A 13,787-nucleotide genomic window follows, 5' to 3' on the forward strand; every position below is an offset into this window, starting at 1 on the left:
ACAGAGGTCAGTATAACATGTGCTCATGAAATAACGGGCATGGCCCAATAAACCCAAGGAGCGAAGGGACGGCACCTGTTGCTAGGTGGATGGATGCAAACCGCGTTGGCTTTGGAAAGACGTCAGGTTATACAGTGGGAGATGAGGACGACAGAGGTGCCAGGGGGTGTGGTGTGCACACACGTACACACTCCTCACCAGAGTGTGTGTGTGCTTGTAAACGTTTCTACTATCTTAAGTGTGTCACGACTGTCTGTCACTGCCAGCCAAGGAGGATGGGAGGGAGGGAGGGAGGGAGGGTGTAAGAGCAGATAAAAACAGGACCGTCTTCCTTGGACAATGAAGGCAGGAGATGAGTTTGACTCGGCGTTGCCCAGTGGTGATAGAGCAGGTCTGAACAGGGGAGCTGCAGAAGGCCTGCGGGGATCGCGACCTCTGGAACTCACTGCACAAGGTGGACCATGACGCGCACTGGACAGCGACGGTCGGCTGTGTGTTGAGGAGAGGATGCGATGGAGGATCCTGGCTGCTCTAAGCTGGTGGTGCTGCTGCTGCTCACGTTGTGTGTGGTGCTTGAGAGGACGGAGGCCTTGCCGGCCGGCGGGGCAGCCGAGGATCACCACAGTCGCATCAGAGGTCTCTGGAGGCTGCAGATGAAGGAGACTCAGTCCAAAGGACAAGGTGAGGGATGAAGGAACTCGTCGTACACGTTTGAATTGGAGGTGCGTTGGATACCACGGGGAACATCCCCTGACCCGTGCTACAGCCAACGTCGGCATTCAAACGCTACTCAAGTAAATTGACTTTAGGTTAAGTACTTACAGACAGACACAGATGGCCAAAATGTGGTTTCAGAAATCATCAGTGATATCAAACTTAAAAAAGTGAGTTGGGGTTAGTTAAATTGTAATCAATAAAGGTCTATAAAAGAATCCACATATCTTTAAATGGATTATAATTAATAATAATAATAATGATATCTTTAAATGGATTGATCTAAACACTTGGCAGTGTTTATAAATATATGAATATAATCTGTGTTCTTGTCGTGGTGTCGAGTTAACACCTTTTCTGGGCTGTCTGTGGCCGGGAGGTCAGGATGATTTAAAAACAATGCAGTTTTAAATCCTTTTGTCATGTTTTCCTTTATTCTTTTTGCGATTGTAAATTTCGCCTTGGGAGATAGGAGTTCACACTGAGGGAGGAAAGGCTTGTTTTTATTCCGCTAGTGTCCCCGATACGCTTGAAGAATGAAAAAAGTTCTTGTTTTTCTTGTGTTTCGAATGAATGAATGAATACGGACGAATGTCTGCTAAGAATCAAACCATTATCACTCTGTAGTAATGCATATTTGGTTATCACTTAATAACCTGCAGTAACTCTTTATTTACCCATTGAATAGTGTTCTAATTATTATTCGTTCAGCCACTAACTAACTAATTCTCTTACGCCTGCCGTCACACAGCCCCCCCTGCTCACCCAAACATGGGCGCGGGCAGGAAGCAGTTGCTGTACTGCCGCGTGGGGATTGGCTTTCACCTGGAGATCCTCCCCAGTGGCCCAGTGAGGGGGGTCCACCTCCCCACCCCGCACTGTGAGTTCTGCGCACTGCTTCAATTCACCACATTCAGCTCCAACGTGACTCCATGAGGGACATCGCTGTTTAATTTGCGTCTCTCTTATCTTTCAACTTTCAAGAGGTTGTAATCTAATTCGATGGGGTGGTGTGGCCCAGCGGCTAGAGCAGGCTATAGAGCAGGCTACAGTATAGAGCAGGCTATAGAGCAGGCTACAGTATAGAGCAGGCTATAGAGCAGGCTACAGTATAGAGCAGGCTATGGAGCAGGCTACAGTATAGAGCAGGCTACAGTATAGAGCAGGCTACAGTATAGAGCAGGCTATGGAGCAGGCTACAGTATAGAGCAGGCTACAGTATAGAGCAGGCTACAGTATAGAGCAGGTTATAGAGCAGGCTATGGAGCAGGCTACAGAGCAGGCTATAGAGCAGGTTATAGAGCAGGCTACAGTATAGAGCAGGCTATAGAGCAGGATACAGTATAGAGCAGGCTACAGAGCAGGATACAGTATAGAGCAGGCTATAGTATAGAGCAGGCTACAGAGCAGGCTATAGAGCAGGTTATAGAGTAGGCTATAGAGCAGGCTATAGAGCAGGCTATGGAGCAGGCTATAGAGCAGGCTATAGAGCAGGTTATAGAGTAGGCTATAGAGTAGGCTATAGAGCAGGCTACAGTATAGAGCAGGCTATAGAGCAGGCTATAGTATAGAGCAGGCTACAGAGCAGGCTATAGAGCAGGTTATAGAGTAGGCTATAGAGCAGGCTATAGAGCAGGCTATGGAGCAGGCTATAGAGCAGGTTATAGAGTAGGCTATAGAGTAGGCTATAGAGCAGGCTACAGTATAGAGCAGGCTACAGAGCAGGCTACAGTATAGAGCAGGCTACAGTATAGAGCAGGCTACAGTATAGAGCAGGCTATAGAGCAGGCTACAGTATAGAGCAGGCTACAGTATAGAGCAGGCTATGGAGCAGGCTACAGTATAGAGCAGGCTACAGTATAGAGCAGGCTATGGAGCAGGCTACAGTATAGAGCAGGCTACAGTATAGAGCAGGCTACGGAGCAGGCTACAGTATAGAGCAGGCTACAGTATAGAGCAGGCTACGGAGCAGGCTACAGTATAGAGCAGGCTACAGTATAGAGCAGGCTACGGAGCAGGCTACAGTATAGAGCAGGCTATGGAGCAGGCTACAGTGTAGAGCAGGCTACGGAGCAGGGTGTGGGCCTGTAGTCTAACCGTGGTGTGTGTTGTCCAGGCTACCTGAGGGTGTTTGCCATGAAGCACGGTGTGGTGGGCATCAGAGGAGTGACCGCCGGCCTGTACCTCTGCATGAAGGCCGACGGGGTCGTCTACGGCTCGGTAAGTCTGCTGTGTGTGTGTGTGTGTGTGTGTGTGTGTGTGTGTGTGTGTGCGTGTGTGTCATGCATTTTTAATTCACTGTAAGTCCCGTATGCATGTAATACTGCTAAATGAAGGGGTAGTAAGTGTCTCAGTGTTTCAGCCTGTGTGTGTGTGTCCATGGTTGTGTCCAAGCAATCTTCCTTCTTGAACCAACACATCGTATTGTTGTTTCAAATGAGCCTGGAGTTAACCGTATATCTCTGAACCTCCTCCTCCTCCTCCTCTCTCCCCTCCAGGAGTCCTTCTCCGATGACTGTCTCTTCAAGGAGAACCTGGAGGAGAACTTCTACACCACCTACGCGTCCCTGTCCCACCCTGGCCTGTACCTCGCCCTGTCCAACAAGGGGGAGGTGAAGAGGGGGAGCCGTGTCTCCCGCCACCAAGCCCGCACGCACTTCCTGCCCCGCAGAGTGCCCTGAGCCGCCCCCTGCAGACGCCAAATGATCAAGAAACAAGAAACTGGGAGCCATCTTTGGCTCCCACCATGTCCCATGTCGGAGCATGTCGGCTTCCTGTTTGGACTTTGGTCACCTTGGATCAGAAGCGAGGGGTCGGGGTGCTGATGCATTGTGGGATGGCCTACAGCAGCGTACCGTCCTACAGAACGGTGTTTCTTGATGAAGGACGGGCAGTGGTGGGGGGGGGGGGGGGTGTCAGGACGGACGCTGGGGGGCGTGGACTCTGTTCAGGCTGCACTGAGCCTGGGTTCGATGCCTTGCCCAAGGGCACGAGAACACTTGCGGTTGTCCGCGGATGGATTCAAACCAATGATCTACTGGCTACAAGTCCCTCTTAAATAGTGACGTGTTGTGGTAACAGGCGGTGCTTGGGTTGGGAAATAGGGGTTAAGTGTGCTTCTTCTCTGGCCCGGCTTGATGGAGAGGAGCTGATCTAAAGTGTCTCTTACATGATGAACATAAAACTATAGGACAGAGCAATAGCGATAGCTCAATAACAGAAGTCTAGTTTGTAGCGTCAATGCTAGGTTGGGTTTCAACATCCAATTCCATAGGAAGACATTGGGCAGGAAAGATGCTGAAAGCGTAGAACTGCTTAGATTTGCACATCGACTCAAGTATAATCTGTGTATTCCTACAGGTGGCTGAGTCCAGATAAGGTCTTATTTGGGTAGTGCTTATTATCAAGGCCAATATCCAACCACGGACATCTCGTGTACAACAAAGAAAAGACATGCAAAACTTGCACATTATGCACTTTAGAAAAAAGTATCTATTTTTGTAAACATCTATGTTGGATGCATGTCCAAATTAAATATATAACATAATACCATGCTTCCGTTGCTTGTGTGTGTGTGTGTGTGTGTGTGTGTGTGTGTGTGTGTGTGTGTGTGTGTGTGTGTGTGTGTGTGTGTGTGTGTGTGTGTGTGTGTGTGTGTGTGTGTGTGTGTGTGTGTGTGTGTGTGTGTGTGTGAGACATTTTAAATGAATCCACTATTTAAAATGAACCGTGTACAGCATACAATGAAAGAATATAACTTGGGTTGTAATTCCCTGACTGTCATCACCTGATTCTGGGCAGATTAGCATTAAGTATCCACTTAAGGGGGTCATGCTCTGAGTGTTCATCATACCACAACCATAACCAGAAGTGAGGACCACATTGTGGGAAGCATCGTCTAAAATTAGCTGGGTTCATGATATATTTTCACACGAAAAACATGCATTAGGAATTGTTCTTGAATGTAATTATATTTCCCCTCAATGCATATTCCTCTATCAATTCTAATTGAACAATGAACAGTAAATGTTCATAACACAATAAACATGGAGAGTCCTGGCGTAACCTCCAACAGCTGGCTCTCCTGAAACGGCTCCGCCCGACCTACACCTACTGCCGCCCCGCTTCAACAAAACACAACAGCAGCTTGAGTCATTCTCTGGGGGAACTGGAGGCAGCTGGTCACCCTGTAGCGCGGCCAGCCGCGCTACAGGCCCAGTCAGGCCCAGTGACCAGTCACCCCCGTCCGTCCGTCCGTCCCCCCCCCCGAACACTCCCTCAGAGGCTCTGCCTCCCTCCAGGACGGACGCACATCAGAGTGTAACCCTACCCTCAGCGAGACGAAGAGGCATCGGGTCACTGGATCCCTCACCCTACACCCCCCCCCCCCCCCCAGCTCTCCCCACGTGTCAGCACTCACCTGCTCAGGTGTCTTTGTGTGTGTGTGTGTGTGTGTGTCTGTGTCTGTGTGAGAGAGAGAGAGAGAGAGAGACGAGCAGGAGTCAGGATTAGACAGAAGGGAAGAGGTGAGAGAGGGAGAGGGAGGGAGAGAGAGAGAGAGAGGGAGAGAGAGAGATGAGAGGCAAGATGATGAATACGGTATCATTGTGGACATTCTGGCCTCCTTTACGTTGGTGATTCAGTCTCTCTCGAAGGACCATCAGGACGGGACCCCCTGCTGCGTCGGGTTTCAAGCTCAGACCTGGGCCGGATCCCGAGGTCGGCGGACGCGATGCACTCTGGCGCGGTCCCGGTAAACTGACGCCGGGTAACGCAAACCATGGCCACGCCGGATCAGCCGGAGAACGCAGAGAGAGTGTCCGCTGACAGCGCCGCCGTGACCACCGCCGCCTCCACGCCGACCCCCACCACCACGGTAAGACCGGACCCCCCCTGGCCCCCGTGACGCAGGGGTCACACCGCCAGCCCTCCTCAGCACCACCCTCCATCTCCATTCTCCATCTCAGATAGGAGGAACGATGTAAGAGAGGAAGCCAGCAGTGGATAGGAAAGGCAACACACAACGCATTGTGTGGCAAACTAGTAAACGATGTGGAATGAAGACAAATAAAGAAGAGGAAATAATTGTATTGCATTCCTCTGGGGCATCTAATGCTACAACACAACTACCACTGACTACCACTGTCCTAGTTAAACTACCACTAACTACCACTGTCCTAGTTAAACTACCACTGACTACCACTGTCCTAGTTAAACTACCACTGACTACCACTGTCCTAGTTAAACTACCACTAACTACCACTGTCCTAGTTATAACTACCAGAGGTCTCAAGGCATTCAAATGAGTCTTCAAGAGACTCTAGACTATCATCTTGAATTAGGGAGATTCACAATTTTGCAAATTCTTCTAGGCTCTGATGTGACCACTAGAGAATCTAGTAGTCAGAGCAGTCTAATAGTCACATGACTCTAATAGTCACAGCAGTCTAGTGGTCACAGCAGTCTAATAGTCACATGACTCTAATAGTCACAGCAGTCTAGTGGTCACAGCAGTCTAATAGTCACATGACTCTAATAGTCACAGTAGTCTAATAGTCACATGACTCTAATAGTCACAGTAGTCTAATAGTCACATGACTCTAATAGTCACAGCAGTCTAATAGTCACATGACTCTAATAGTCACAGTAGTCTAATAATCACATGACTCTAATAGTCACAGCAGTCTAATAGTCACATGACTCTAGTAGTCACAGCAGTCTAATAGTCACATGACTCTAATAGTCACATGACTCTAATAGTCATAGCAGTCTAGTGGTCATAGCAGTCTAATAGTCACATGACTCTAGTCTAGAGACATGTGACATGTGACTGTTAGACTGCAGTGACTATTAGAATCATGTGACTATTAGAGTATCACAGTGGCTGACTTATCGCTGACCCATACAACTGGTTATGGTGTTGTGTTGACCGCTCTACACGTAGAAGCAGAAACCAGTTACAACTGCTGTTAATACAGGACCACATACAAACATGTGGTCCTCATGTTAGCGCTAACATCCTGTGGTCTTATCAACGGACACCCCCCCCCCGTCCCCCCCCCCCCCCCACGTCTGGATGCAGGGCCCAGAGCCCGGCGGCCCCGACCTGGAGGTGGTCTCCGTGACCGAGGAGGAGCTCCCGGCCGTCGAGACCCCAAACACGCTGAACGTCAGCCCCCTGGGCAGCCCCCCCCCCGAGAGCCCCACCGCCGCCGCCGCCGCCCCGGAGCCCCGGAGCGGAGCGGAGGAGGGGCCCCCCAAGGCCCCGCCCAGCCCCGCCATGCCCATCACCAAGGTGCAGCCCTTCATGAACGGTGAGGCCCCCCCACCCCCCCCCCCCACCAGCACTCTGCTGACCCGCTGGAGGACCGGGACACCAAGTCCTGTCCTAGTGGACATGGGGGACATGGGGGACAGCGGGATGGAGTCCATGGATGGATGAATAGATAGATGGATTGGTGGATGGATGGATGGATGGATGGATGGATGGATGGATGGATGGATGGATGGAGTGATGGAGGGATGGATGGATGGATGGATGGATGGATGGATGGAGGGATGGATGGATGGATGGATGGATGGAGGGATGGATGGATGGATGGATGGATGGATGGAGGGATGGATGGATGGATGGATGGATGGATGGATGGAGGGATGGATGGATGGATGGTAGCTGGACGGAGGGATGGATGGGCAGACGTTAAACAGGGAGTGTCTTGTTAAGAGCTGAAAGATAACTTAGACTCACCCGTCACCCACGTTGCCATCCGTCGTCACAACACTGCCATTCATCATTGAAAAACTAATAATATCGGTAACGGGGTCGGGTTGCAAAACAAATCTTGAAGAGTCACCTCCACCCATCTAGTCGCTCCCTTGGTGGGAAATGCACATCAGAGACACAGGAATACAATTTCCCTCTATTCACAAACAGTAACCAGACACTAGAATACAACCACACAAACAGACGAAGGCGCGGCTCAGATGCTGCTTGGCCCACTAGCTGTGATTGTCATAACCTGCGTTGTCCCACAGAGGGTGCTGTTGTGGAGGTTGGAATTCGTCGTTGAATTTCCAGCAGCGAAACACGTGTTTCTGGGATGGAATGGAAAATAACTTAAGTATCAAAATCCCAAAGCCTAGTAGTTTGGATATCAGGCTTTGGCCATCACTAACATTGTAGTGATTGTGTATCATTGAATTAATCCATGAACATGAGCGCCGTCCACCCAGCTGTATATTCTTCTGCCTATAGTGAAGTCCTTCTCTCATTCCTCCGCCTCTCCCTCCAGAGGATGAGCTGGAAGTCAAGACGTGGAAGGCCAGACTGCTGGCCCACCAGAACGAGCTTCTGATCGCCGCCGGCGTGCTCGTGGTGCTGATTCTGGCGTTCGGCATCGGCCTGGGAGGTGAGTGTCTGCTGGGCCGAGCCTCAGCCCGCTGGTTGCCCCCCCCCCCCCCTGCCCGTCTCCTCCTCCTCCTCCTCCTCCTCCTCCTCCTCCTGCATCAATATTTGATGGTGAAAGCTCTCTTGGTGGAGCGATGCGGTGCGTGGTTCCCACTGCCACTTCCCAGCAGCTCCTCCTCCTCCTCTTGGCCCCTGAGAGCCTCTGATTGACAGGGCCCCGCGGTGGGGGGTGTGACCCGGTGTTGGTTTACTGCTGGTATCTACGCACACAGCTTACACGGTGATAAGATCTAAGCCCGATGTCGGCGACGGGAACACAAACAAACAATTAGGAAAAGACGTGAAGAGGTAATGTTTCCCATTTGTTTCCACGCCCGACAGCTTCCTACTGGATGGGTTCTGACCATATGATGTGGCCTTTGTAGGGCAAAACTTTGGTATTGAACCTATGATTTGTATTTCAGTTTGTGTGAGTTGAGGGGATGGGTTCTGAACTCATGGTTTGTGTTCCAGTGGGTCTGAGCTGCGAGGGGAAGTTTCGCTGCAGAAAGTCGTCGCGCTGCATCAGCAGCTCGGCCCAGTGCGACGGAGAGCAGGACTGTGACCAGGGAGAGGACGAACTCAGCTGTGGTGAGAACACACACACACACACACACACACAGACAATCACACACACACACACACACACACAGACACACACAGACAAACACACACACACACACACAGACAAACACACACACACATGTACACACACACACACGTACACACACACACACACACACACACACACACACACACACACACACACGTACACACAGACAATCACACACACACACACACACACACGTACCCACAGACAATCAGACACACACACACACACACACGTACCCACAGACAATCACACGCACACACACAGACAAACACACACACACATGTACACACACACACACGTACACACACACACACACACACACACACACACACACACACACGTACACACAGACAATCACACACACACACACACACACACACACGTACACACAGACAATCAGACACAAACACACACACACACACACACGTACACACAGACAATCAGACACACACGCACACACACACACGTACCCACAGACAATCACACACACACACACACACACACACACACACACACACACACGTACACACAGACAATCAGACACAAACACACACACACACACACACACACGTACCCACAGACAATCAGACACACACACACACACACACACACACACACGTACCCACAGACAATCACACACACACACACACACACACACACACACACACACACACGTACACACAGACAATCAGACACAAACACACACACACACACACACGTACCCACAGACAATCAGACACACACACACACACACACACACACACACGTACCCACAGACAATCACACACACACACACACACACACACACACACACGTACACACAGACAATCAGACACAAACACACACACACACACACACGTACCCACAGACAATCAGACACACACACACACACACACACACACACGTACCCACAGACAATCACACACACACACACACACACACACACACACACACACACACACACGTACCCACAGACAATCACACACACACACACACACACACACACACACACACACACACACACACACACGATCGCCTTTCTAGCAGACAGGCTGCCTCCTCCGGCCCTGAGTGATGAAGCCGTTAACGTGTGCAGTGCGTCTGAGCGGGCGGCGGGGGGTCCTCCAGGTGCTCAGCGGGGGGGTGTGGAGGACCGTGTGCTCAGAGAACTGGAGCAACAACCTGGGCCGCTCCGCCTGCAGGCAGCTGGGATACCCCAGGTACCACCGACCGTACCGCCACCACCGCACCGACCGCACCACCACACCGACCGTACCACCACCACCGCACCGACCGTACCACCACACCGACCGCACCACCACCACCGCACCGACCGCACCACCACCACACCGACCGTACCACCACACCGACCGTACCACCGCACCACCACACCGACCGCACCACCACCACCGCACCGACCGCACCACCACCACACCGACCGTACCACCACACCGACCGTACCACCGCACCACCACACCGACCGCACCGACCGTACCACCGCACCGACCGTACCACCACCACCACACCGACCGCACCACCACCGCACCGACCGCACCGACCGTACCACCACCACCACACCGACCGTACCACCACCACCACACCGACCGTACCACCACCACCACCACACCGACCGTACCACCACCACCACCACACCGACCGTACCACCACCACACCGACCGTACCACCACACCGACCGTACCACCACCACCACCACACCGACCGTACCACCACCACACCGACCGCACCACCACCACCACACCGACCGTACCACCACCACCACCACACCGACCGTACCACCACCACACCGACCGCACCACCACCACCACACCGACCGTACCACCACCACCACACCGACCGTACCACCACCACCACCACCGCACCGACCGTACCACCACCACACCGACCGCACCACCACCACCACACCGACCGCACCACCACCACCACCGCACCGTACCACCACCACCACACCGACCGTACCACCACCACACCGACCGTACCACCACCACACCGACCGTACCACCACCACACCGACCGTACCACCACCACCACCGCACCGACCGTACCACCACCACCACCACACCGACCGCACCACCACCACACCGACCGCACCACCACCACACCGCACCGACCGCACCACCACCACACCGACCGTACCACCACCACCACACCGACCGTACCACCACCACCACACCGACCGTACCACCACCACCACACCGACCGCACCACCACCACCGCACCGACCGTACCACCACACCGACCGTACCACCACCACCACCGCACCGACCGTACCACCACCACCACACCGACCGTACCACCACCACACCGACCGTACCACCACCACCACACCGACCGTACCACCACCACCACACCGACCGTACCACCACCACCACCACACCGACCGTACCACCACCACACCGACCGTACCACCACACCGACCGTACCGACCGCACCACCACCACCGCACCGACCGTACCACCACACCGACCGCACCACCACCACACCGACCGCACCACCACCGCACCACCACCACCACCACCACCACACCGACCGTACCACCACCACACCGCACCGACCGCACCACCACACCGACCGCACCACCACCACACCGACCGTACCACCACCACACCGACCGTACCACCACCACCACCACACCGACCGTACCACCACACCGACCGTACCACCACCACACCGATCGCCACCACGTACGTACGTACACAGACAGTACTACGTACTGTAAGTAGGCAGGGAGGGAGGGAGGAGAGAGGGATGAAGGAGGGAGGGACGGAGGGAGGGACGGATGGATGGACGGACAGACGGACGGACGGACGGAGGGAGGGTGGGTGGGGGCTCTCTCTGTTTCCAAACGGCTTGCACCCAAAAGGACACAGGGGGTGCTGTTGAGATCCTGTTTATGTCAGTACTGATGCATGGCAACGGCGTGTGATGGTGAGAGTGTGTGCTGGTGGCTGGTTGGACCTGTGCTCAGTGTACAACAGGTGTGCAGCCTCCCCCCTGCCCCAGAGTCCGGTCAGACTGGCCCAGGTGAGGCTGCTTCAACCAGCCCTCAGTCACACACACTCACTCACACATAACAGGGACCAATGTGCTGAGGTGCCATTGTTGACCTTCATGGATAACACTCACATTCATATCGCAAAACGTTCTCGGCAGAACCGACTGGTTTGATCACCAAGAGGAACTCACTCTCATTGTAGATTCACACACGACACTTCTGTTCTACGAGGGCGTGTGTTTCCCGGGTCCAAATATTGCCGGTATTAGTACGAATATTAACAATGCTAATGTTCAGATACGTGGAGTCCAGAGCCGCGCCCCTCTCCTCGGTGGAGCAGGACTTCCAGAACAATCTGGTGTCCGTCAACCTGAGCCCGGCTGGACTGCAGCTCGTCAAGATCCACACCAGCAACCTCAGGTACAGCCGCAGCTGGTACACACACACTGGTCAGCTGGTACACACATACTGGTCAGCTGGTACACACACACTGGTCAACCCTCAGGTACAGCCGCAGCTCTACTGGTCAAATCACCGTGATCACAACACTGTGAATTAGATGAAATCACCCTGATCACAACACTTTGATTCAGGCAAATCCCCCTGATCACAACACTACAGATCAGGTAAAATCACACTGATCCCAACGCTGTGAATCTGACTAAATCATCCTGATAATAACAGATCAAATCACAACAATACGAATTCACCTGATATCACCTGTGATCAAAACACTGCCGTTCAGATGAACGACTCGGATGTCGTTTGTGTTGCAAGTCACACAAAATCACGACCCCACGGCGCTCCTGGAGTGGTATGAATACGCCTCATCACGTAAGGGTTCCTCCTCAAACCCCTCCTCCTCCTCTTCCTCCTATTCCTCCTCCTCCTCCTCCTCCTCCTCCTCCTCCTCCTCCTCCACAGTAAGACGCAGTGCAGCTCGGGGAAGGTGACCACCATCAAGTGTCTGGGTGAGTGCAACACAGGGCTGTGTGTGTGTGTGTGTGTGTGCGCATGTGTGCATGCGTGTGTGTGTGTGTGTGTGTGTGTGTGTGCGTGTACGCGTGCGTGTGTGTGTGTGTGTGTGTGTGTGTGTGTTTGTGTGCGTGTGCGTGTGCATGTGCGTGCGTGTGTGTGCGCATGCGTGCGTGTGCATGTGTGCATGTGCGCGTGTGCGTGTGCGCGTGCATGTGCGTGTGTGCGTGTGTGTCACCGCTCTATTCCATCCCTCACCCTATCGCTCAGAGTGTGGCACCAGGCCCAAGAATCGCAACCGCATCATCGGGGGCAACGCCTCCACGCTGGGCCAGTTACCGTGGCAGGTCAGCCTGCACTTCAGGAGCAAACACATGTGTGGCGGCTCCATCATCGCCCCCCAGTGGATCCTCACCGTAGCGCACTGCGTGTACAAGTCAGTACTGCGGCCGTCAGCCCGGTGGTTGTGTTACGGCCCCATGCAGGGCCAGCCACAATGTACCTAGGAGGTGTCTCCATGACGACAGACGACACTCTCAATTAAGGCCCCTCCCTCTCTCCCTCTCCCCTCCCTCTTCCCTGCCTCCCTCTCTCCCTCATCCCTCATCCCCTCTCCCCTCCCTCCTTCCCTCCTAACCTTCCTCCCTCCCTCCTAACCTCCCTCCCTCCCTCCCCTCTCCTCTCTCCTCCCCCTCCCTCCCCCCTCCCTCCCTCTCTCCTCTCTCCTCCCTCCCTCCTCTCTCCTCCCTCCCTCTCCCTCCCTCTCCCCTCCCTCCCCCTCTCTCCTCCTTCCTCCCTCTCTCCCCCCTCCCTCCCCCCTCTCCCCTCCCTCCCTCTCTCCTCTCTCCTCCCTCCATCCTCTCTCCCTTCTCCCTCCCTCCCTCCCCTCTCCTCTCTCCTCCCTCCCTCCCTCTCCTCCCTCCCCTCTCCTCTCCTCTCCCCTCCCTCCTCCCTCTCTCCTCCCTCCCTCTCTCCTCCTCCCTCCCTCTCATCCCCCCTCCCTCCCTCTCTCCTCCCTCCCTCTC

General features: G+C 53.7%; 2 protein-coding genes across 2 annotated transcripts in view; both read left to right on the forward strand.

Moving 5' to 3' along the window:
* Positions 1–512: 512 nt before the first annotated feature.
* LOC311358741 (fibroblast growth factor 4A-like) lies at positions 513–3,395 on the forward strand (the record flags this gene model as incomplete). Its single annotated transcript, XM_084478868.1, has 4 exons — positions 513–681; positions 1,466–1,594; positions 2,831–2,934; positions 3,213–3,395. 4 exons carry the CDS (start codon positions 513–515, stop codon positions 3,393–3,395), a joined length of 585 nt encoding a protein of 194 aa, XP_084334994.1.
* A 2,099-nt stretch (positions 3,396–5,494) lies between these two features.
* Positions 5,495–13,787, forward strand: part of tmprss3a (transmembrane serine protease 3a) — a gene marked incomplete at both ends in the record, with an annotated part of 9,360 nt that continues 1,067 nt past the window's right edge. The window contains 8 exon segments of the mRNA XM_084478869.1: positions 5,495–5,590; positions 6,797–6,896; positions 8,007–8,123; positions 8,636–8,752; positions 9,871–9,994; positions 12,085–12,207; positions 12,712–12,758; positions 13,033–13,198. Coding sequence (XP_084334995.1) covers positions 5,495–5,590; positions 6,797–6,896; positions 8,007–8,123; positions 8,636–8,752; positions 9,871–9,994; positions 12,085–12,207; positions 12,712–12,758; positions 13,033–13,198 — 890 coding nt within the window.

The sequence above is a fragment of the Micromesistius poutassou genome, assembly GCF_964030765.1.
Source record: "Micromesistius poutassou genome assembly, chromosome: 14".
NCBI lineage: Eukaryota > Metazoa > Chordata > Actinopteri > Gadiformes > Gadidae > Micromesistius > Micromesistius poutassou.